Source organism: Arthroderma uncinatum, assembly GCF_011692745.1.
Source record: "Arthroderma uncinatum strain CBS 119779 chromosome Unknown scaffold1, whole genome shotgun sequence".
NCBI classification, from domain to species: domain Eukaryota; kingdom Fungi; phylum Ascomycota; class Eurotiomycetes; order Onygenales; family Arthrodermataceae; genus Arthroderma; species Arthroderma uncinatum.
In genome coordinates, this window is record NW_022983863.1 from 1,798,966 (window position 1) to 1,820,744 (window position 21,779).

A 21,779-nucleotide genomic window follows, 5' to 3' on the forward strand; every position below is an offset into this window, starting at 1 on the left:
CCGATCCCGCTGATATACTTGCTCTACCTAGACCCCTCAAGCAATGAAATGCTATGAACTCGATTAGCCTCCTAACAACATAAAGGCGTATATATCAAAAAGTTTGCATCTGTAAAGATGTCCTCGCTGCTCCCTGGATACCAAATGATCACTTAAACAGGAAGATGGGGATACATTTTGCGCGCGACTACGGCTATATGGGCGAACCTTGGGCCACTACCTCCTTGACGGTCTTTTGACCCGTGTGATGCCGTCAAAGTCTGTATCGAATCAGCCAAAAGGATGAACCTCACCGTTGACTTCTTTGAGGCTAGTGGTGTATGGATGCTTGATACGACCATCGGTGTTTAGGCCTGAAACTCGCATTACGGTGGGGGAGAGTTGTGAGGCTATCAAAGATTTGGGCAGCCATTTTGCAAAAATATTCACTGCTTAGAGACGGCCTGCTTTAGTACTGGGTATGGAATAAATTTTGTGATTGATCTTGTCGCTGTTGACCGGGTACATGGTCCTTTCCGCGGAAAACATACGTGTTCATTTCTCATTCCTCATTTCTCGCTTCTCGTTCCTCATAGCCGTTCTAGCCAGGCAAGCGATATATATATTGACTGCATAATCGTAACCTCATTAAAAAAGCCTACCAGCGTGACAAACCCCTGTATATTATTTATCTAAATCCTCAGCAGGTGTAGATACCTGTGTCCACCAATTAAACATCCCTACAAACAAACCCATAGGAGGGCAGCATAGGGATAGAACAAGTGTCATACCCTGCCACCCAGTTCCATCCTTCAGCATCCCCGCTATCAAGGGTCCTGCAAACTGACCGCATGCAAATGATATATTCAAGATCGCGTAAGCTTGAGCAATAGCGCCATATGGCCCAAATGCCTCGGGGCTCTTTGCTTCAGCATCGTTGACTGAATGAAACACTTCGGTCATTGTAATTATTTGAATAACTACGACAGAGAGACCCGTTAAGCTTAGAAGGCCAACCAGGAGAATGACGTTAAGTGTGCTGGGGCCAGTCACATAGCGCATGAGGAAGATCGCAGGTCCTGCTAGGAGGAAGGCTAGTGGTGCAAAATAGCGGGTGCCAATTTTATCGGCTAGCTTTCCAACAACAAGGCCCGCTGCACTGGGGACAGTCAGAGAAAGGAATATCATCCCTGCCCCGGCCGAGCCCCAGCCGAATCGCTCTATCACGAACAGCGGAAGTGTCTGCAGAAAAATAGTTTAGTATATGTTATTGCGAGGGTGGAAGAGAATGCAAAAAACATACCGCCTCGAAGGCGGAGAGAATAGAAGCTGCTAGAGCTATCTCAAGTAGCGTAACTAGTATTCTTGGGTTTTGTAGGAGTTGTATCATTGGTGACAGCCGACATTCTGATTCCTTGCGTTTTAGCTGCTGGGACTCTGAATCCACGTATGGGAAAGTCATGGAAAGAAGGGCTCGATCCTCGTTTTCATCGTCGTCCGTGAGACAAGGCGTTGTCTCGGATGAGTCTCCCGAGAATGTATTATAGCAATTTGTCGGGCGGGCCTCCGAACAATCTAGCAAACAGACGTTAGTAACTTCTCTTGTTTAGTGAGATTCTTCGGTAACCAACTAGGACCTTCAATGATAGCAAATCTCAGAGCTACATCTAATGCAAGAAGTGACAATGGTATTGCGAATGATGCGTAATATCCGAATTTATCATAACTAAATCGTTAATATTGGACTAAATTGACCACAAGCGAGAAGAAACCCATATACTCACATGATACCAGTAAATGGACCAAGAAGACCACCCCAATTCATCCCTAAGGTCGTATGGCCCATGGCATCTCCAATTCGATCCTTGCTCACTCTATTCGCAATAAGGGCTAGTCCAGCTACCCATACACCGCCTGCAGCAAGACCTTGCAGAAGCCTAGCTATGACCAGTACCGGAGGTGAAATTGAAAGGATAAATAGAGTCACTGCACCAGCCATGGATATCAGGCAGATGAAAAACGCAGGCTTACGTTTATTTGAGTGGTCCGATATATATCCAAAAGCAACTAATGCTAGGTTAGCACAAACACTAGACAGCTTATTGTCTATAACAATGCAATTTCGGGACTTGAATACATACGTGATCCAAGAATCAAGGTAGCACCATATGCAGCAAGTAAGATAGCAACCCATGTCTGGACTATATTTTACGTACACGGTTAGTAGACAAGTAAAGTGACCAAAGCGTATGGAACATGATAATCCTTACCATCGTCAGCAGGTAGATTTCCAAGGCCGCCAAGAACCTTCGGAATAATGGGAATAATCTAGAGACTTCATTAACCTGGCGTAAGGCAACTGTGTGCATCGCCGGATCATACCATAGAATATATAAACGAGTCCTAGGCGGGTCATGTTAGCATAGATACATTAATCAAGATATAACTTTTGTACTTACCACAAACATTGCAACAGCGACAGCAAAGATAGTGAATCCTTCAGACGATCGAAGCTCGTATGCCCATGGCATGTTCGATGAGTCCGGCTTCGCCCTCGCCGGCGATTCCGCATGACTCTCCATCTCGGAGCAGAAATTGAATGTAGGATAACAAAAGGAGAGTGGCGAAAAGCCATCGTTATGGGGTATGAATTGGAATGGCGGGGTTATATAATATATAAATATAGAAGTGATTTAGAATTTTATAATGGTTCGCCTTCCTGGCAGCTTTGCACTGGCTTCGAGGGAACTGTCACTGCATAATCTTGACAATGCGCGAATAGCATAGAGTGAAAAACAGCCAGCTCACGCACCCGATTGGCCTTTTGCGAAGTTTGGTTGGCAAACTTGGTTGGCGACTTGGATCGAGTGTCAGAGTTCACGGTGTGACTGGAGATGCAACCATCATCTGGTTCTTCGTACTGTTGTGCAACGAAGTACTCGAGCCGCCGAGTTTAATATTAGAAGCCTGGATAGGTATTCATTTTTTATCGGAAGACGTTCTCCCTGGCCGAAGACACCCGGCTGGTTTTGGGGGTGAAGTCACACGCGCACTATCATGATAGTAGTCCTGCAAAGATATCCATAGCCCGTCGAGTATGAGAGTAAGGAGATATCGAGCCTCAGGCCTCCACCGGCTGCCAGGGCTTCACTCGTTACACATACTATCCGTGCACAAGTCGGCGAGACCTGCCAACGACCAGATATTACTCTGGACCGAGAGACACTGAGGGGGGCAGATAGGAGGCATATTCGGGAGTTCCACTTGCACAGTCTAAACCTGGCGTTTCTAATCTGTCAATCGACCTCGAGTATGCAGGCAGACATCCAGCATTAACCAATGCGTTATGCGGTGGATAGGACGAGCAGAAGATATGATCTAAGAATAATGATCAGATCGATCCAGGGTATTAGTTAGCCGAGAGGCATCATCCATCTAGCCAGGCGATGTTCAAATAACGGGCATATCGCTCATTCTCCGCCCACACTGTTGAATGCTGGTCAGCGCCGACGTGTTCTCGTTGCTATCTATGTTGTGCAAGCCTCGCTTCGTATAGGACTAGGGATGTGCCCTGGACTGTAAATAACCAGGTAGCCCAGCGAAGGAAGCTTGGATCTTAGCCTGTATGTACCTCCACATATCGGGGCTCATCTTGCATATTTAATGTGCCTAATTAATATCTCGCCCCCAAGTTTATGCATTTCCTAACCTCCTACCTATAATATGGCTGCCCGCATCGTATTGTGATTAAATGATAAAGCACGTCAGGGTTGTCTCGCATGGTAGGCGGCAGATGCATTCCGTCCTTTTCGTCGTGTTATTTCTTTTTTTTTTTTTCTCACGCGGCAGATGCGAAGCCATGGATGTACTGTTGGAAGGGAAATATTAGCTATTTACCTTAGTGGGCGGACCGGTAGTTGTACGGGATGGTTACTGAGAGCCGCGTGCTCTATTGAGCGCATTAAGCCGAGATTTGCTTGTAGGCAATGGCCATGTTACAAGCCAGCTGTGCAGCGTTCTTATCTCGAACAACTGCCAAAGGGTTGAGACTACGCTCTCAAGGTGCCTTGGCTAGAGAAGCGATGCGAATTGGTTTCACAAAGTAGCGAATAGTTATATATTTACCACAGCATCACCGTGCGGCGCACGACAGGAAAGACGCCCCTACTGATGCAAGTCATCAGTGTTAGCCTTACTGCGTACCCTCTCTCGTCAAGGGAAGAGTGTGGAGGCGGAAAGTGGTTACACCGACTCTTGACAGTCGGTGACCGAAGGGAAGTCAAATCCGCGTGATGGGAAGAGGTGTCTCTTAACGCCTTCTAGAATCCTTTGCCGATATGCTTCGATCCTCTTCAGCCTGCAGACCTTATGTTTGTGTCGTCAATTTTAGTTATAACTATCGGGTGACTCGGGGTCCTCAGCTGGTGGACCTCAGCTCGTCTATCAAAGAGCTGAATCCCGAAGAAAAATATGTAAACCCGTAGCTCTACCGAGGCCAAGTGTCTCATAAAAAGGTCCATCGTTCGGGCCAGGCCTGAGCCGATGACCTTTCAACTGATACCAGGTATAACCGAGCGATATTTCATGCAAGAAACATTAAGAATCGTGATTTGACCTCATGTTGAAGATCCGAATGGCGAAGCGAAGCGTCGTATACGGAGAATTTCAAGATTGTATTTTTCCAAGCCTCCTTCCCACGTAATTCGAACTCGTCATTTTGGGGAACCAGCGCCTCAAGCCCATGAACGCAGCTGATGCCTCAGGGCACCCACTGCATTACAATGGCGAAAGAGCCAAGTTTGCATAGGAGCCTTTCTTGTGGAGGTGGCCAATTTCCATTTTTATGGACGTAAAGTAGGAGCGATAATAGGCCAAAGCTGAAGTGGGAGCCGGGAACAGAACATTAAGACCATTAACGTTGGCTGGGGAGTACGAGCTGATTACCACAAGTGGAAAGTCCAGGCCAGGAGTTCTGTCATCGCTAATGGTGGAGTTTTGCTCCTCAACTGGAACAAACGGAGCGTCGGAGCCTCATAGGGCAAAACGCCTCTACTTATATTGCAGCCTAGTACAGGGTATGAAGTATCAGGCTCCATACAGACCAATCAAACAACTCTCTAGCGCCGCCGAGCGGCTCATGTACGATATTTGGAGCAATCGTAAGCCAGAGTTAGTGGTTTGCGGCTCTGTTGCAATTTCAGAGCTCCCCCCCATGGGCGTGCCTGAAGGGTGCCTGAGACAAACCCCCCCTGCTCTGGAACACTTCTCCTCCGAAGCTAGATGATGCATGCCGGTAAATCATCCAACCTCCATGCCCATGACTGGACTCTTGGACCGTCTTTGCAGCTAAAACTGCGCCACATCAGGTGATAAGTTTAGCACTATTGACCAGGCTGCGAAGCACTCTGAATCGTCGAACGGCGTGTCACTCCGTGGGATCAAGGATGGGCCGGCATAGAGTTAAGCTTCATCGTCCTATGCAAGCATCATTCCTGCGTCGGGGCGAAGGGGGTGAAGGGGGAAGGGGGGGAAGGGGCCGGCGTGTCTCCCAAGCCCTATGCCTGCTTGGGGCAATTCCTTGCGCTGACCAGGGGAAGAAGCACTCTGGTCCTGTGAGATGACCAAGACGCTATCTAATAGCAGTCAGAATAAGTGTCGGTTCCGTCAGGGTGTGTGTGGTAGCTCGGTTTCGAAGGGGACTCGCACGCAATGGAGGCTCTTTTCTCGTTTGAGCCTCATTCCTCGCTCAAAGGGGGAAGATGGTTGGCCACGATCCCTTCTCATTCCACAAATTAATTGCTTTGCCTGCATTGCTTTTTGTCCCTGTCCGTTTCCCAACCATTCCTGGATATTTTTGGCCATACTTCAATCGAGGCAAGCCCCATAAACCCATAATGTAGGCCCCGGGTCTCTCCACCGAGCTTCCCGCCACACGAATTCCCACCATTAGTACGGCATCCCTTGGTAGGATGAGACTGAGAGAGCCTCATTGATCCACTAAGTGCTAGCTGAGCTACCAACAGTTCTGCATCGTGTCAGTACTTTAAGAGACATCTCCCATTGTGGAGCTGGCTTTGTCTTACCAGTTGGACTGTTAGAGCCGCATGGAGTTGATGCAGGCTCACAACATTTAACTAGCCGACCTAGTTCTCTCCCTGTCAAGGCTGTGTATTCGCTTCTATTTCATGCAGTGAACTTTCATCATCTAGCATAAACCAGATACCCGTCCGTTGTTCTGTTTGTGTGTATAGTTGTGGTGGTGGCTGTGGTTTTGGTTGAGGTTGAGGTTGACCTCATTTTGGCTCTATCTATACCGTGCCCTCCTTCCTGGCTTCACCCTTCACTGCGCTCACTCACCTTCACTCTCCCTCAAACCTCTATGTTCTGAGCCCCCGGCTGCTCTCGTCCTCTCAATGCCTCTGCCATAGAAACTTCTCTTGGTACTAGATACACGCGCCAGCCAGGCTGTCTGCTCTGTAGAGCCAGGTTGAACGCTTAGAAAAGACAGCCATTTTTTTTTTTTGGCGTGCACTCACCTTTACCATGCAGTCAGCTTTTGACGCGGTTCCATTTGACATATGGCATCAGGTGGTTCATTATCTGGATCCAAACGACTATATCAACCTGAGTCTCGCAAATAGCAAGCTCTACAACCTATTAAAGGATGAGATTACTGCTCGCAAGGCTGTAAAGGTAGGGATCTTTAAAAGAAACCCAATATGGCTCAAGGAATATCATTTTCTACATATACTAACTAATTTTATAGGCACATATCGCTCACACGGTTGAAGGGGACCTTGCTTCTGTGAAGGAGATCACGTACCGTGAAGCTCTTGGGAGAGTTTATGATATTCGCGAGTCTATAGCCACTGCTCAGCCATACTCTACAAGCTTACTCGCCGTTGGCCAGGATTTCCTTTTCAACCAAGGAGTTGTTTGCTACATCAGCAATGGGCAGATTCGGACTTTGAACCTCCTTCAGGCTGCCGAATTTGAACAGGTGGTCGATTTGGATGAAGCGTTTGACCCTTACCACCCCCGCTCTAAGGGCCACCGGTATCCTGATCTCAAGTACAAGTTACTGTACTACAACGATGGAATCGTTGCGTGTTTGTGCGAGCCTCAGTCCCGAGACGTGGCATGGTTACTAGCAATAGACGTGAAGCTAGAATTTGCGACCAGCAGAAAGGGATATCGAATCAGATATTGTCGCCCCATGGCTTCGACTCGCAACCTCTTCGTGCGTCATAACCGCTCAGTTATGTATTATGGCACTCACTCTGGTCGCGCACGACATGGGCATCGTGAATGGGTTTTGCATGGATTTGACTTCGTGACGGCCTCTGACATAAACATCCAGCCCATTCAGCTGGACAATTTTGCAGGGTCAGAAATTGGATCGACTGTATGCTTTGAGATCAAGGATCGTTACCTCTACGCAGTTTCGAACCAGACTTCTTTCGAAGATGAGGAAATTGATTGGACTTCGTACTATATCTGTGTACGATTCCCACTCAACAAACCGACAGACATCAAGTGGCAGCGTATTTGGAGACGACAACACCGTGAGGGCCCGATCAATGATAACTGGACCAAACTGTCTCTCCGTGTGGATCATACAACACGCCAATTGAATATCGTGGAGTGCAGACATGAATGGCAGAATGGGGGAAGTGAGAATTTTCGCATCAACTACAGCCAACCTCTCGACTGTTTCGACCCAGCGGAAACTCTGGAAGGTCTTCTTAAGGCGGCATTCTCTACCTCACCTGCTAAGCACGGTTTCCCCAAGTATTTGCCAGTTCGCTCCCTCCCCGACGAACCACTAGCTAGGACCCTTGACCCATTCAGCAAGCCAAACTACGAGCCGCCTAGAAAACGACTTAAGAAGTTTTATCATCTCGAATATACTCCAGAGGAAGCTCAGTCTCCTGAGCGCCGGGACTTTACTCTCTCTAATACGAAATATCACACCTATAATCTCATGGCCTCTGCATTTATCGACATCGTGAACGACCCGCCGCAACAAGTCAAGTCATTCACCACACCGCCGGACAGACTCCGACTGCGCATTGGATCCCGCAAACGCCAATTCCAGCAGTACGAAATGGACGAAGAAGGCGAGAGTGCTGCGGCGTACCCTCCCACTCCCACTAGCATGATTAGCTCTCCTATCACGCAAAGTGACGAATGTTTTAAGTCTCGTGGCATCAAGATGTGGCCTGCTAACGACGCCCCGGCGGAGTTATTGGAGCTTTTATGCCCATCAAAGAAAGCAGGAAAGGTTGTCGGCACTTCTGATGAGCGGTTTATGGTCTATTCAACCGATTCTGGGTTGGGTGATGGGACGAAGGCAATTATTATGATTAGCTTTGATCCATCCATTGGTTTAAAACATATGAAGCGCTTAAACCAGAGACCATTTGGACGACGCAAACCAGACTCAGAGGAATACGGAAGCGACGCGGATATCTCTACAGCTCAGAGTATGTTCGATACCCATCCTGAGCCCACCTGGTTCCGGGTTGAGCCAGCAGAATACTTGCGTCTTGACAAGGGCCTCTGGCTTAGATAGGCCCAACCTGGAGTTGCGCATCCATCCGTCGCTATACTTTCAACTTTTTCTTTTCTTTTTCAATTGCTATCCCCCTTAGCGAAGGAGTTAATGGCTCTTTTTACTATCCCTATTTCAAACACAGGAATTTCAACTCTGCATTAGACTTCATAAAACGGGTCCGGCAAGGTATTTGTCTAGGCGGCATTTTGTTCTTCTTCTCTAGTTTCTCCTTATTCTCCCTCTGCCTCTTACCTAGCTCTTATTCACCTTGGGAATATCTACAGAAGGCTCAGGATACTTCCAAGCTCAGCACTAGTTATCTTTTCCACTATTCCCAATCATTTAAAGAAACAATAAATAAACCAAAAAAAGAATAAAAACCGGAATACTTTCCACATTACAACATGTCTCTTATGAAATTTCATGCTTTTAACATAGGGATCTACACATGCTCATCACTAAATTATGTTTAGTCAATGAGAGATAAGTCACCACCTTATGGAATTGCAGCTTTACTGCTCGACTTTCTGCAACTCAGCAGGGAGAGTCGCAACCTTCTTCCTGAAAAGTTCCTCAGCACGTTGCCAGACCGGGTGGGATGAGCGGTTCTGGATTTCAAGCATGGAAGGTAGAAGGTCATTTGAGAATGCATCAGATGATTCGGCTGGGAGGAGACTGGGTAGGTGATCAATCGCTATATTCAATGTTAGTCTAGATTCTAGTGCCCCTTTATTGTATCGCTGTGAATAAGGAAAGAACACCTACAAATCACGCTAAGCGGTGGGTTGGAGAGGCTAAGCTGGATAGTTGGCTTGTCAAAAGTCTGAGACAGTGTTAGTTGCAACTCCTTTGGCCTATATATAATAGATAAAGAAGGATTGTTGTCAAAACATACGCTGTTGGCATTGTAGATTGGCTGTAAAGTGGGCGTGTTAGAATTATGCTTCTAAATACAGTCTAAGGACAGGAGACACTTACAATTGGGTTATGTGGGTTGGAGGTATCACAGCTCTGTATGAAGAAGGCAGTTTAGCTTTGTTTGTCCCATATATATGTCAGAATACCAAGGAGTACTCACGACATCACAGACAACAGAGAGCTTTCTGTTTGACCCCTTGAGACTATCCATGTTGACAAATGGTGCAATCTCCTCGCTCAGGTAAATACAGTTGATGAAGCTTTATAGGTCAGAAAAATTCACCACTAATGAGGGAGTAGAGGGTAGAGACTCACATATCAGATTCGACAATCTCAGTAAATGGTCCACCCTTTGCGGTTTCAGCCATGTCCCATCGGAGAATATCTTCGCATCCTGCCTTAACACAGGCGTCGACAGCACCCCTAATCCACAAAATCTAGTTTAGCATCCCGGTTATAGTCAAATAAACGGAAGAGGGTATTGTTTTACCTTCCGCATCGACCAAGTGCTCCAATAATCAAGACTCGTGGGCGGCGACCAGCGATCTTCTCACCCCTAGCGACATCGCCACGGATCTGCTGCAGCATCTCATCCTCACTGACATAGTATCCCTTTCCATCGGTAAACTCGTCAACGCCAGGAAGTGGGGTGCCATCAGGGTGCTCTAGTTGCCATGCCCAGGTCTTAATAGCGAGAGCAGCTCCAGCAAATCCAGCATGGTAACCTAGTATATGTTAGACGTAAATCTATGAAAGACTGTGTGGCAGTGTACTTACCGAATGCAGCAACTCTTCGACCTTTGTCGTCCTAAATTCTCCGAGTCAGCCTCCCATTACTCACCGCTATCCAAGCGATACGTAAAAATACCTGTAAAAACTCCAAATCATACAACACACCGCCACCTCTGCTCCATCGTCCAAGAGCCTTCTCCCATCCGCCTTGGTTCTTGAAGCAATGCGCAAAGGTGACATGCGAATGTTTCAGTGGGAAGTCCTTGGTCTCGTCCAGCTCCTTCAATCCAATGACCAGGTGGTCGCTCGGGATATCAACCCAGCTGCCCTCGGGGACAAGTGTTGCACCCGCCTTTTCGAACTCCGAGTCATCGAAAATTCGCTTGCGGATAGCTGATGTGGGAGAGCGCTCGACGTTGACCTTGTAGCCGGCGGAGATAAGAGCCCGGGTTGTGGTGGGGGTAAGCGCAGATCTATAGGCGGTCGTTAGAAGGATATACGATTCAATAGCAATGTCAATTGAGTTGTTTATATGTATTTATCAAGCAAACTCGTCCGATTGTGGGAAATAAGGTGCCGACTGCACAGCTATAGAAAACAGGAGAGAGGTGGGCTTGCGTACCTGTGCTCGAGGGGCTTGTCCTCCGCACGGAGGTGAAGAACTGTAGGAGCCATGTCGTACGGGGCAATAAAGCGTGCAATTGACTAGATACTATGGGTAAAAGAGTAATAGATGATGATGGTCAATTGGAAAATAGCTTGTCTAATATTTTGCTGAACTGCGAAATATATACCCATTTCCTTATCCGGTGTGACTCAGGCTGTACTATTTCAGTCACGTGCTGATAAGATACGCCGAAACCTTTTGATCTCTGGCGATAACAGAACGGTATATGGCGATCACGAAGACAAGGAGAAGCAGTTGAGGAGCGAGTTGAAGTCGTAGTTAGGGGGTAATATGTATACTGGCAGACCAAAACGGATCTCACGACGCACGCTATCTAGTTATAGAACGCCTGATAACAAGGGTAAAGTATATACGGAGTAAGGGTTGAGATATCCTTGAACGGGGGGGTGATATATCGATCAGGGAGCTATGTAAATGTAAAACGAGGGGTAAAAAGGATGCGAGTTGAGTGCTCGAGCGCCCACAGATAGCCTGAGAAGACATCTGCATTGCCAAGGTCTTGAGGGGGAGGGGGTAGAGCGTGTAATGAAGTATGCACCAGGTATCGATATTAGGACATGGTAGTATAAATGGCGTGAGGGAGAGAAGGGGATATCGTAGGCATCGCACACGTAGCCTTGGAGCTTATAGTTTTATTAGAGCATTCAAGCATTTAGTTTGACATAATTGGCTATTCGTGGATAAATATTAGCATCAAATCCCATCATCGGCATTAATTAGTTCGGCATTTCTTACCTGGAAACTGGCCAGATTTCCCGTCTACCTTCCCAGACCACCACTCATTGGTATTGGTCGTCCGCTGCGTGATTTCGATTACATCACCCGTAGTAAAGCTCAGGTCACCGGCAGCTTGGGCCTCATAATCATAAAGCGCAGTTGCAGTCTCGATTAGTGGGGCGGAGCTGAACTTCGCTGGCTTCGGCTTCGGCGGCGGTGGAGCTGGTTTTGATTTGGCAGCTGCGGCGAGAGCGGCAGGACTCGTGCTATTAGCGCGGCCTATAAGGGTTGAAGCGCTGTGGGCGGAATAAGGGGGAGGGGGCGCATGTTCGGATGAGGCATCAGTCGTGCGTCGAGAGGGGTATTTTGATTCAGCGGCAAGTTTATCCTTTGGCGTTAACTTGGAGCCTGGACGACGGCCGGCGGTTGTTTTGAAGTGGACGATGCTCAGCTCCTCCGTCCGCTCTTTGACGTCTCCGCGTTTCCTCTCGTATGCCTCTTCGACGTCCGACGTTAAATCAAAATATCCGATATTCAACCCCTGCATTTTATCATGGAGCGTATAAAACACATTTAGTTGCATATAATAAAAGGACTGGAAAAGCGGCTGAATAAATTCAGCTTCAAGCTTGAAGAGTTTCGGCAGCTCATCCTTCAGCAGGTCGTTGTAGTAATTAAATTCTTGCGTTGCCGCCTCCACATCATTCTCTGCTTTATACATCGCCTTTTCATCCTTCAGCGATTTTTCTTTCTTATCTTGTAGTTTCTTCAGTGACGCGCGATGTCGGTCGTAATCCAGCTGCTTGTGTTCACGCTTGACGGCGACTTTCTGGATCACCTTGATAATCTCCAATAGCTGGTCTGCCGGACTGATGATACGGGACTCAATCAGCTCCAGTTCCGGCTGCAGAGTTTCCTGCAAGTCTCTGACAATCGATTCGTATTCCTCGCATGCCTGGATGCCCTCTGGATTCCCTTCTGGTTTTGCGGCGTCAGGGTCCGATACTCGGCCAGATATAGGTTTGTATAGCTCTGCAACTGCCTTTGAGAACTCAATCTGGTGGTTCAGCATGCCTAGAGGAAAAAACTATGGTTAGATTATTTCTCCGCGCCGGGGGGGGTGGACAGTCGGAGGTGACACATACCGTTGATGGCATCAAAATATTTTTTGGATTCATCATGCAGTTTCTTCGTTTCCTTCTCGAGCTCCTGGAATCGTCTTTCCGCATCGAGATAGACCGGATCCTTTGTATTCTCTCCTAGGTTGAATTTCTGTTTGAAAGTCTGCGGAGCTCTGGCGAAGCCCTTCTGAAGCCCCTTTAGACTCATCGCAACCCCGCCAAGTAGGCTGACTGGTGGTGTTTCGGCAGCGTCGGGTAGTCAGGAAGAACCAGATTTATGTTGATTAGATGAAGCGTCGAGCAGAACAGCAGCAGACAGAGAGATATCGGCAGCAAAAACCAGGAGAGAGGCAGGAGAAAGCGTCCTTTTGCGCAGCACGATAAGTTGCTTCCTTCTTCACTTACGCCGAAAGTGGCGAAGATCGTGGCGCGGATCAGCTTAGTCAGCATTAGCCCTAACCAGAGCCCCAAAGGGAAGTGATCAGCCACACTTGTCCTCTGTCACGTGGCTTCCTCAAACACCAACATCAACATCAACAAACGACAAATAACAAACAGTCGAAGATGAAGGAATATATGTCTGTATGAGTGCTCACTTGAACTATGAACAAGGCTGGTGCAAGGTGAATGGTCCGGTTTGGACGGAGAGTTAGTTGCATTGACCTCTGACACGCTACACTATCACAAACTAACTGCACAATTGCATAATTAAACCTGCCAAGCCACTCGGAAGAACGACTATTTATCTGTGGAGCGATAGCGAGCAATGTTAACATCCTTCACACTCTCCAAGCCTGGCAACGAATATCTCTTTATATGGAGGATATGGTAGAGCCATCAGCGATAAATAGCTTCCTTCTACTAACTGGTCAAAATGGCATTTGGGATGACTTGGGATAAGATATTTCATCAAAGGCTCCTTTCTGGCCCCCTGACCACCCACCACTTAGCCCTTCTAAGCCGCCCATTAACTAGCGATTCTACATCCCGTCAGGCTCTTCTTAGTATACATCGCTTGGTGAACATAAAATAAAACAGTCGATGAGGGTGTCCTCATAAGGGATTGTCGAATATCCGAGAACAATACAACAACCAACCAGTCTACGGAGTACTACACTCTGCTAGTGTATACTACCCCTGAGTCTGAACTATTATTAATAGATTCATGTGCCAGTGGCCCAAACAGCTATGTCAGCAGCTATATACTCCGTAGTCATTTTGATCTGCTTCACCGGCATCCTATCGGGAGAATATTTCCGGCCCGCCTCCGCGATTTGCATATCAGTGCAGCTATTATCGTCATATGATATCGTGTGGACATTTGACGATCTCAGCCTTAGATATCCACGCAGCCTCGGAACTGGAGGGAATTGGTGTTCTTCCCATGTTCCCGGGCGGGGAAAGCCGTTCGACGTTGCAGCGCTTGCTTCTCGCCCCTGTCGGGTACGCGTGTTGAGATGTTCGTGGATCAAAAGGCGTGATTGTCGATGGTAAACGAGGAGAAGCCGTCGTCGGCTACCCAAGGGAAACAACAAAATACTTGGATAACAGCGCGGAAACTCGACCAGAAGGTATGTCCCCTCCTCAGTTGCTGAAGGCGAATTAATTAGTCGGGACATATGTATAAATTTGGGTTGGTGCCCCTGCTCGCTACGCTTGGAACAAAGCTTGTTTCCTGACGTTTCAAGGGCGTGAGGAAGTTATTTTTGGCAATCATTGAAAACATACTCCGTAGATTACAGTCAAGGTCGTCCTTCATCTCAATAGCCAAAGTTGAAGGCACCGAGTTAGAGTACGTAGTAATACTATTGACGTTTTGAACGTCAGCCAGCCTGTATCTCGCTTGTGCCATATATCGATCGTACTAGTTCCTCAGCTCTGGCATGCCAAACAACTTACACTTTAACAAACAGGGGAACAGGACGGGTGTGAACCCCAGTTCCAGCTCGTGTGTCATCTGCACCCCTGCTAATTTTATCTCCATTTCCTTCGTAATTGTTGAACGTTCTCCTCCATATTCTTCCTATCAAGGTCACAAGCCACCGGTTTACCACAATCATCACCTCCGCGTGCAATCTTGGATGAAGATCCCATTGTATACCTTGCCTTCCAACCTTGTGGGCCAGCCGTTTCATGTAACTCTGCGTTACCACTCCTTCTTATCTTCCCGCCAGATGATGCACCCCACATGCATTATTTGCATTGCTTCTCGAACCCCCGTATCCATGCTCCGTGGAATATGTACCCGGCAATCAAAGCTTGGGAATGCTTAGCAAGGCTTGTGTTGCCTTGGCTAAGCTTGAGTCAAGAGGCGCTCCGTCGCCACACTTCCTGCAATCTCGTATTGGGGGGGACTCGGACACTCGGTCTTTGACGAGACGTCGTCTATACCAACTTGACGGTCCCATACCGCTCCATGTCGCTGTCGCGGACAAGCTTTACCACTCTGTGTGGAGATTATATGGAGGTTATGTGCGGAGAGAGACGTATCAAGCAAACCCCAAAGATGGAGCCGGCAGTTGGATATTTCGTTGATGTCGACTCCATCCTGTTTGCCAGGCGGGTATAAAGATGTCCATTTCCCTACCTCTAAGACCTCTCTCAGCAAGCAACTCACTCACCTGGATTCCGAAGCCTGCCTTATTGATTCCAATTCCCCTTCTCTTGGTCTTTTAAGGAGAACATACTTCGTTCATTATGGTCCTCGTCAACCAGCTTGCTGCCGCATTGGCAGTGTGCACTACCTTGACGGTAGCAGCACCCACCAAGGGGAAAGCTCGTTTCAATGTTCCCCAGGTCGCTATCCCAATGACCAAGGTGCACCATCCTGCTGTTGCTTATGCCCGTGCGCTGCACAAGTTCGGCATCAAGGTCCCCAAGGCGGTGGAGGATGCCGCAAGGGGAAGTGTTCCTACTACACCAACCCCAAGTGACGAGCAGTACGTGACCCAAGTCACTGTTGGACAGGGGAAACTGAACCTTGACCTCGACACCGGCTCGGGCGACCTGTAAGTGGATTCTCCTTGACCTTCAAGGTTGTCATTTGGAGGGTCGTGAATAACATGGTATAGATGGGTTTTCTCGACTGAGACGCCTCAAAGCCAGAGTCAGGGGCACAACCTTTACCAGCCCAGCTCAAGCGCGAAGCGTCTCGATGGATACTCCTGGGAAATTAGCTATGGCGACATGAGCTCCGCCGGCGGAGACGTTTTCCTTGACACCGTCAGCGTCGGTGATGTAACTGCCAGTTCCCAGGCTGTCGAGTCCGCACAGAAAGTCAGCGACCAGTTTGCTAAGGATAAGGCCACCGACGGCTTGATGGGGCTTTCCTTCAGCGTCCTCAACACCGGTAAGCACACATTTGACCTTCCTATTGCTGTTGACCAGTCGCTGATATACCCTCAGTTCAACCAAAACCACAGACGACCTTCCTTGACACTGTTCTGAGCCAACTTGAGAAGCCGCTGTTCACATGTACCCTCAAGCATGGCATGCCAGGGTCATATGATTTTGGATATATTGACGATGCCAAACATACCGGAGATATTGCCTATACTCAGGTCGACAACAGCAACGGATGGTGGGGATTCACGGCCGACAGCTACTCGGTTGGAGGGTCCAACGGAACTTTCAACGGAATTTCACGCAGAAGGGCCAGTGGAGGCTCTATTAGCGGCATCGCAGGTAAGGCTATCTCAATATTGTCAGTTCCAAGTAGAGCATCACCCTAACTTACGTCTTCTAGATACTGGAACCACACTCATGCTCCTGAGCGATGATGTTGTTTCCGACTACTACGGACAAGTCCAGGGCGCACAAAACAGCCAACAGCAAGGTGGCTGGATATTCCCTTGCAGCGCCCAGCTTCCCGATTTCACTCTTAGCATCAGTGGCTACAATGCTGTTGTTCCAGGTGAATACATGAACTACCAATCACTCGACGGAACCAACTGTTTCGGAGGCCTTCAATCTAACGGTGGCGCCGGAGTCCCAAACATCTTCGGAGACGTATTCCTCAAGAGCCAGTTTGTGGTGTGGGACACTCAAGGTCCACAGATCGGATTTGCTCCTCAGGCATAGGCTTAAGTGTCATTAGACAACCCATTTCTCATAGTCAAGGAAGTTTCGATCAAACAATATCCATTACAACTGTTCGTTCATAAAGTGAGGTCCATCAAACTTATGCGAGGTCACATGATAAGCCACCTCGGATTAATATACCCCCGTCCCCCGTTAATATCCCGCTGGTAAAACACCAGAACAAACAACAACCACCCGTACATTTTTATGTATGAGCTTGAACATAAAATATACATTGCCAGGATACCTCAGCACCTCCGTTGGGTTGCTAGTACATTTGTATTATTAACTCTAGCGGCAGGATAGGCCAATGGTTGGATAAACCCAGAAGGTTGTTGGTCCAGCGTCATCTCGTTCCAGATGTTGGAAGGGAGTAAACACCACGGCAGGCCATCCACAGCGTATATACCTCCTCGCCGCCCGTACTGGCCTAAAATGGCAGTCGTCTTTATGTTCACAATGAAAGCAAAGGCAGTTAAAATCGAAAAATATATTCGTTGGCATCTCGAAGGTCACAATATTATCACTTCCCTGGCTGATCATAAGGTTGGAAATGTGAGTCTCTAAATACAGAATGAGTAGGGAGGCTAACGTATGTTCTATAACAGCACTCTACATGATTACTGTGAACATGCTATTAGATGACCATATGAGCCACGCCTAAACAATTATGGACACAAATGTTCCTCTTCTGGCGACCACTATTTAGGGGCAACAGCGGTTTGTTCTCAAGCCGTTTTCACCCCATAATACAGGAATAGCAAAGGCGTAGAACATGGACCAAGCAATGCGGCGGGAGTCTCACAAGGGTTTTCATGCAGTACTGTCTCGAGGCTTTATGACAAATCAAATACCTTACCCCTTGACAGTGCGACAACTACACTCTCTGCTTGGTCAACTAGCCAAATCTCAACTGATTCTCTCCTCCCTGTCTATGACTGACTTTAGTGTTTCGTAACTAGAGCGACGCAATTCAAGCCTTTGGACCCCACCATCCTCGTATCTAGCTATGGCCTATAGGTTATAGTCAGCTCGTACAAGGTACAAGAGCAGTGACAGTAGTGGGGGTTTCGAGGGACTGCCTCAGCCTCTCCTTTAATTGACTTATTCGGAGTTTACTGCTGACATATCTCGTGTAGAGCTTTCCTTGAGCCAGTACAAGTACAGGGCGGAATAAGTCGAGCCCTCCTTGGCACAAGTCCTAAGGACAATTTAGCTGCCTGCTACTCCGTACTTATCTCTCGAAGCAGTTAAGCTGTACCAGTTCGTATTGCGATGTTGGTGCTGTCAACGTGTCCATACTTCTCTATAAGCTGTAATGGGCAGCCTGTCAACTAGGTTTTGACCCCGCCATGGAAAGTGGCCGGCGGTGCTTTATATAAATAGACGGTGGTAACTATGAACTACAAGGGGAGATGAGTACCTACCTTGCCCAGCTACTCCGTACATCTACGCATTATCCATCTAAGTCAGCTTAACCTCTTTACTGCTCTCAAAATTCAACCATGGGCCTCAAATTGTACGGGTTTTCCCACTCGACCAACACCCAGCGTGTTGTCCTCGTCCTTAACGAGTTGAAGGTCCCGTTTGAATATATCAGCGTCGACCTATCGAAGGGTGAGCATAAGAATGAGGATTATATGAAGATTCAGCCCTTTGGCTGTGTTCCCTGCATTGTAGGTATATTGCTCCCTAGCCAAGTCATAAGTATCATATTAAACTACTTCTTAGGACGATGATGGTTTTGTTCTCTACGAGAGTCGAGCTATTTGCCACTACATAGTAACTAAATACGCCAGTCAAGGCACGCCTTTGGTCCCATCGGAGCTTAAAGCGAACGCTCTCTATGCACAGGGCTTGAGTCTTGAAGTTGGCAGCTTCGATGCCGCTGCTGCTCCCCTTGTTTATGAGAAGCTATTTAAGCCGTAAGTCTAAATTCAAATTCTACGGATGATACATCAAACCTTTTCTTCCGCTTTTGAGGTAATTCAGTTGGCTAATAGATATATAGATACCAAGGCAAGACCCCGGATGAACACTCCGTTAAGCTATTCGAGTCAAACCTTCTACAATGTCTGGATGGATACGAGAAAATCCTGAGCAAGCAGAAGTATATCGGGGGCAACGTGCGTCAAGTCGATCCTATCTTTAAACACGTCCATTTTGGATATAAAGCTTACATATTTACTTAGGAGCTAACGCTTGCCGATCTTTACCACCTCCCTTACCTTACCCTACTCCCCCAAGTTGGGTGCAATGCCGTTGACGAAAGACCTTCCGTGTCTAGGTACGTTGTTATGGATTATTCTAGATTTAAGTACTCGCAGCTGACCGACTTCGTATAGATGGGCTAAAGAGATCCTCGCTCGGCCAACGTGGAAATCTCTCATGGAGGACGGCGTAAAGGGTTCTGCTTAATCTGTGCACCCCCAGGGTAATGAATTAACCCATCGAGAAAGGTAGTTGAACTTTTATATGGATGATGGACCCGGAGGTAGTAAATATCTGAAAGCATAATTAAGATCTATCCATTCATCTATCTCGTCCTATGAGTACCGACAAATCATGAAACAGAGGAAGAAAGTCCACTGCCCGTCCATTGGAATCTATTTAATCGTCAATATAAGTATGAGATGCATAATTCAGTTCCCCGTCCGCGATCGAAATTCGTCCATGCCACTTATCGTCAGCAACCTTAACAAAACAATTAAGATACAGCCATTGTCATTCCATGTCAATGAAAGAAACCAAGTATGTTGGTGTAATGGAACGTTATGTGATTGTCCTAGAAAATCCCTGGAATGATTCGGTACGGAACCTTTGCGCAGTACGCCTTCCATGACTCGCCGTACTTGTTGTGGCATCTCACCTCATCTCGATAGCATCGATGAACGAGTAGAATAGTCATGTATATAGCATAAGTCCAAGGAAGCAAGTTGGTAAATCCGCAAGTGGCACACATCGAGTAAGAGAGAATTAAATCACCGAGATAATTCGCATGACGGACGAGACCCCACCAGCCTGTATAAACGTCCGTTAGTCTTGTAATTAGAGCATACGACTTTATCAAACCGACAATACTGAAAAGGGTATATACCTGAGCATAGTAGGAGAGATTCATGGATAGATCCTTCTGCCGTCTTATATTTAGCACGAATGAATTCTGGAGATTTACCCCAGATTTTACATTTTCCGTTCGTAGCGCGGACAAGGTATTTCTGGTGATTGGCTGCGCGGAACAGAGTGTAACCTGACACACCCGTTGTCAAGATAAAGGCGGCAACCCAGTAGGGGAGATTGATTGGGTGGGTCGCTAGATACTGCGTCTGCAGAGTGTACATCACAGGGAGCCAGGCTGCAATGCCCCAAGAGAAGTAGAAACCGAAATGATCGTGACACATGTCAAGGGTTTTGAGGTACCTTCACGGTAGAGTTAGACTTGCTGCCTTTTCAGATTAAAGTGAGGGATCCTCCATACCAGCCTTCGTTGCAGAAGAAGTCAACAACATAGATCGTATGAAGTAAGCTGGTAATGATCATCGAGTTTGTGATGTATCCATATTGCTTATATTGCCATGCAGCAAAGCACATATCACTAATTATCATATTAGTGTTATACAGAGACACAAAACTGAATAAAGGAGTCATACACTATCAGCCACCCGATCATGCCTGGCCGCCCGTTGTGAAAGAGCTTCATGTCCCAGTCAGAGCCTAGACGAGGGTTGAATTCAATGCCCATATAGAAATCATAAAAGACGGATCCTGGTAACATGTTTAGCAACTTGAATCAAGGATATCACTTGGGTATATTCCTTACCGCTGAACTTTCTATCCTCTGGATGCGAAGGAGAAACATGGGCTTTTATGTAGAACACCAATGCCAACAGCAAGCCGTAAATATTGAACAAGCACACAAAGCCTCCCCAGTTCTGGGCCACAAAGGTAAGATCGAAGAGCCCGTACCAATGGACGCCCGCAGCCAGTAAGATGGACACTATACAGGCAAGGAAGCCGTTTATCCTGTATTCCAGCAAGTTCCCAGCTGGCGTGAGCTGGCCCTTGCATCGCGTTCCCGGCAGGAAAGAGTATAGAATAACGTGCGACAAGGTCCAGCAGACATACACGGTCACAACCGACAGAGTCGTACCCGGCGTGTTTTGTACAAAGAACGGTATCAGCCCGGTCTGCGCGAGGGACATGCCGGCGTGGGATAGGGATCCGTCATAACGACTGAGCGAAGTCCACCAGAAAATGGTAACCATTGGGCATACCACCATCATCGCCAGACACGCTATGCCCCCGAGCGCCGAGGTTGTGCCTTTCCGCCCCCATACTGTTATTTTATCTGAGGATCGTTCATCGAGGGCGCCCTGAATGGTAAACGGGCGCTTTCTGGCTGACGCGCAGACGCTGCTGTTGGTGATGGTGATATCTGACATTGGCAATTGCGATTGCGACTGGAGAGGCCCCGGGCAAACCTGGAGACGGGCGAGGGAGGTAAGCAAACAACGAATGCTGCGAGAGCAGAGGGCATGAGCACTGAGAATGCGGGCACACACCTGCTTTATAGCTTATGTGGCTGGTCACTAAGGCGTTTTGCTCTCTGCACAACTGTCTGCGATCCACCTAAGGGTCAGTTTTTCTTTAGTTGCGCAAGTCACTCCCGCCAAAAGACGCTCATTGACCGCTCAATTTATAGGCTTTCGGTATGGACGAAGAGGACAGTTACTCGGCTACGTGCGCAAGTGCTCTAAAGCTGCCGAGAGACGGCAAAAAGAAACGTTTCAAGATTCCAATGGCTTCGCCTGACTCAAGCTAGCAGGCCACACGCGCGTGGAATCCAGAGGAGAATAAAAGCGTAACACAGCGCCCCCTTGCTCGAGCCCTGAAGACTCTTCTCTTCATGGCAGAGTATCAGTATCGTGCGGGCTGGGGTTTTGGTGCAAATCGCCCAATTGATTTGCCGTTGGCTTTTGGTGACACG

General features: G+C 47.7%; 7 protein-coding genes across 7 annotated transcripts; 3 read left to right on the top strand and 4 right to left on the bottom strand.

Annotated features, from left to right (window-relative positions):
* Positions 1-679: 679 nt before the first annotated feature.
* On the bottom strand, positions 680-2,561 carry GIQ15_00556 (uncharacterized protein; the record flags this gene model as incomplete). Its single annotated transcript, XM_033547973.1, has 9 exons — positions 680-696; positions 771-1,221; positions 1,283-1,554; positions 1,611-1,705; positions 1,764-2,046; positions 2,121-2,180; positions 2,250-2,307; positions 2,362-2,382; positions 2,439-2,561. 9 exons carry the CDS (start codon positions 2,559-2,561, stop codon positions 680-682), a joined length of 1,380 nt encoding a protein of 459 aa, XP_033408924.1.
* Positions 2,562-6,522: 3,961 nt separating this feature from the next.
* Positions 6,523-8,554, top strand: GIQ15_00557 (F-box domain-containing protein; the record flags this gene model as incomplete). Its single annotated transcript, XM_033547974.1, has 2 exons — positions 6,523-6,672; positions 6,746-8,554. The coding sequence occupies 2 exons, from the start codon at positions 6,523-6,525 to the stop codon at positions 8,552-8,554; spliced, it is 1,959 nt and encodes a 652-aa protein (XP_033408925.1).
* Positions 8,555-8,978: 424 nt separating this feature from the next.
* Positions 8,979-10,861, bottom strand: GIQ15_00558 (saccharopine dehydrogenase; the record flags this gene model as incomplete). Its single annotated transcript, XM_033547975.1, has 11 exons — positions 8,979-8,994; positions 9,053-9,230; positions 9,302-9,359; positions 9,432-9,452; positions 9,515-9,547; positions 9,615-9,714; positions 9,770-9,877; positions 9,945-10,119; positions 10,232-10,262; positions 10,323-10,659; positions 10,809-10,861. 11 exons carry the CDS (start codon positions 10,859-10,861, stop codon positions 8,979-8,981), a joined length of 1,110 nt encoding a protein of 369 aa, XP_033408926.1.
* A 657-nt stretch (positions 10,862-11,518) lies between these two features.
* On the bottom strand, positions 11,519-12,920 carry GIQ15_00559 (reduced viability upon starvation protein 167; the record flags this gene model as incomplete). The annotated part of the gene is made up of 3 exons (XM_033547976.1): positions 11,519-11,544; positions 11,610-12,665; positions 12,737-12,920. The coding sequence occupies 3 exons, from the start codon at positions 12,918-12,920 to the stop codon at positions 11,519-11,521; spliced, it is 1,266 nt and encodes a 421-aa protein (XP_033408927.1).
* Positions 12,921-15,409: 2,489 nt separating this feature from the next.
* Positions 15,410-16,792, top strand: GIQ15_00560 (aspartic endopeptidase (AP1); the record flags this gene model as incomplete). The annotated part of the gene is made up of 4 exons (XM_033547977.1): positions 15,410-15,720; positions 15,784-16,061; positions 16,118-16,396; positions 16,458-16,792. 4 exons carry the CDS (start codon positions 15,410-15,412, stop codon positions 16,790-16,792), a joined length of 1,203 nt encoding a protein of 400 aa, XP_033408928.1.
* Positions 16,793-18,297: 1,505 nt separating this feature from the next.
* Positions 18,298-19,210, top strand: GIQ15_00561 (putative Glutathione S-transferase; the record flags this gene model as incomplete). Its single annotated transcript, XM_033547978.1, has 5 exons — positions 18,298-18,468; positions 18,524-18,717; positions 18,804-18,918; positions 18,985-19,079; positions 19,138-19,210. The coding sequence occupies 5 exons, from the start codon at positions 18,298-18,300 to the stop codon at positions 19,208-19,210; spliced, it is 648 nt and encodes a 215-aa protein (XP_033408929.1).
* Positions 19,211-19,577: 367 nt separating this feature from the next.
* On the bottom strand, positions 19,578-21,234 carry GIQ15_00562 (7-dehydrocholesterol reductase; the record flags this gene model as incomplete). The annotated part of the gene is made up of 5 exons (XM_033547979.1): positions 19,578-19,813; positions 19,968-20,212; positions 20,271-20,387; positions 20,443-20,557; positions 20,613-21,234. The coding sequence occupies 5 exons, from the start codon at positions 21,232-21,234 to the stop codon at positions 19,578-19,580; spliced, it is 1,335 nt and encodes a 444-aa protein (XP_033408930.1).
* Positions 21,235-21,779: the final 545 nt, after the last annotated feature.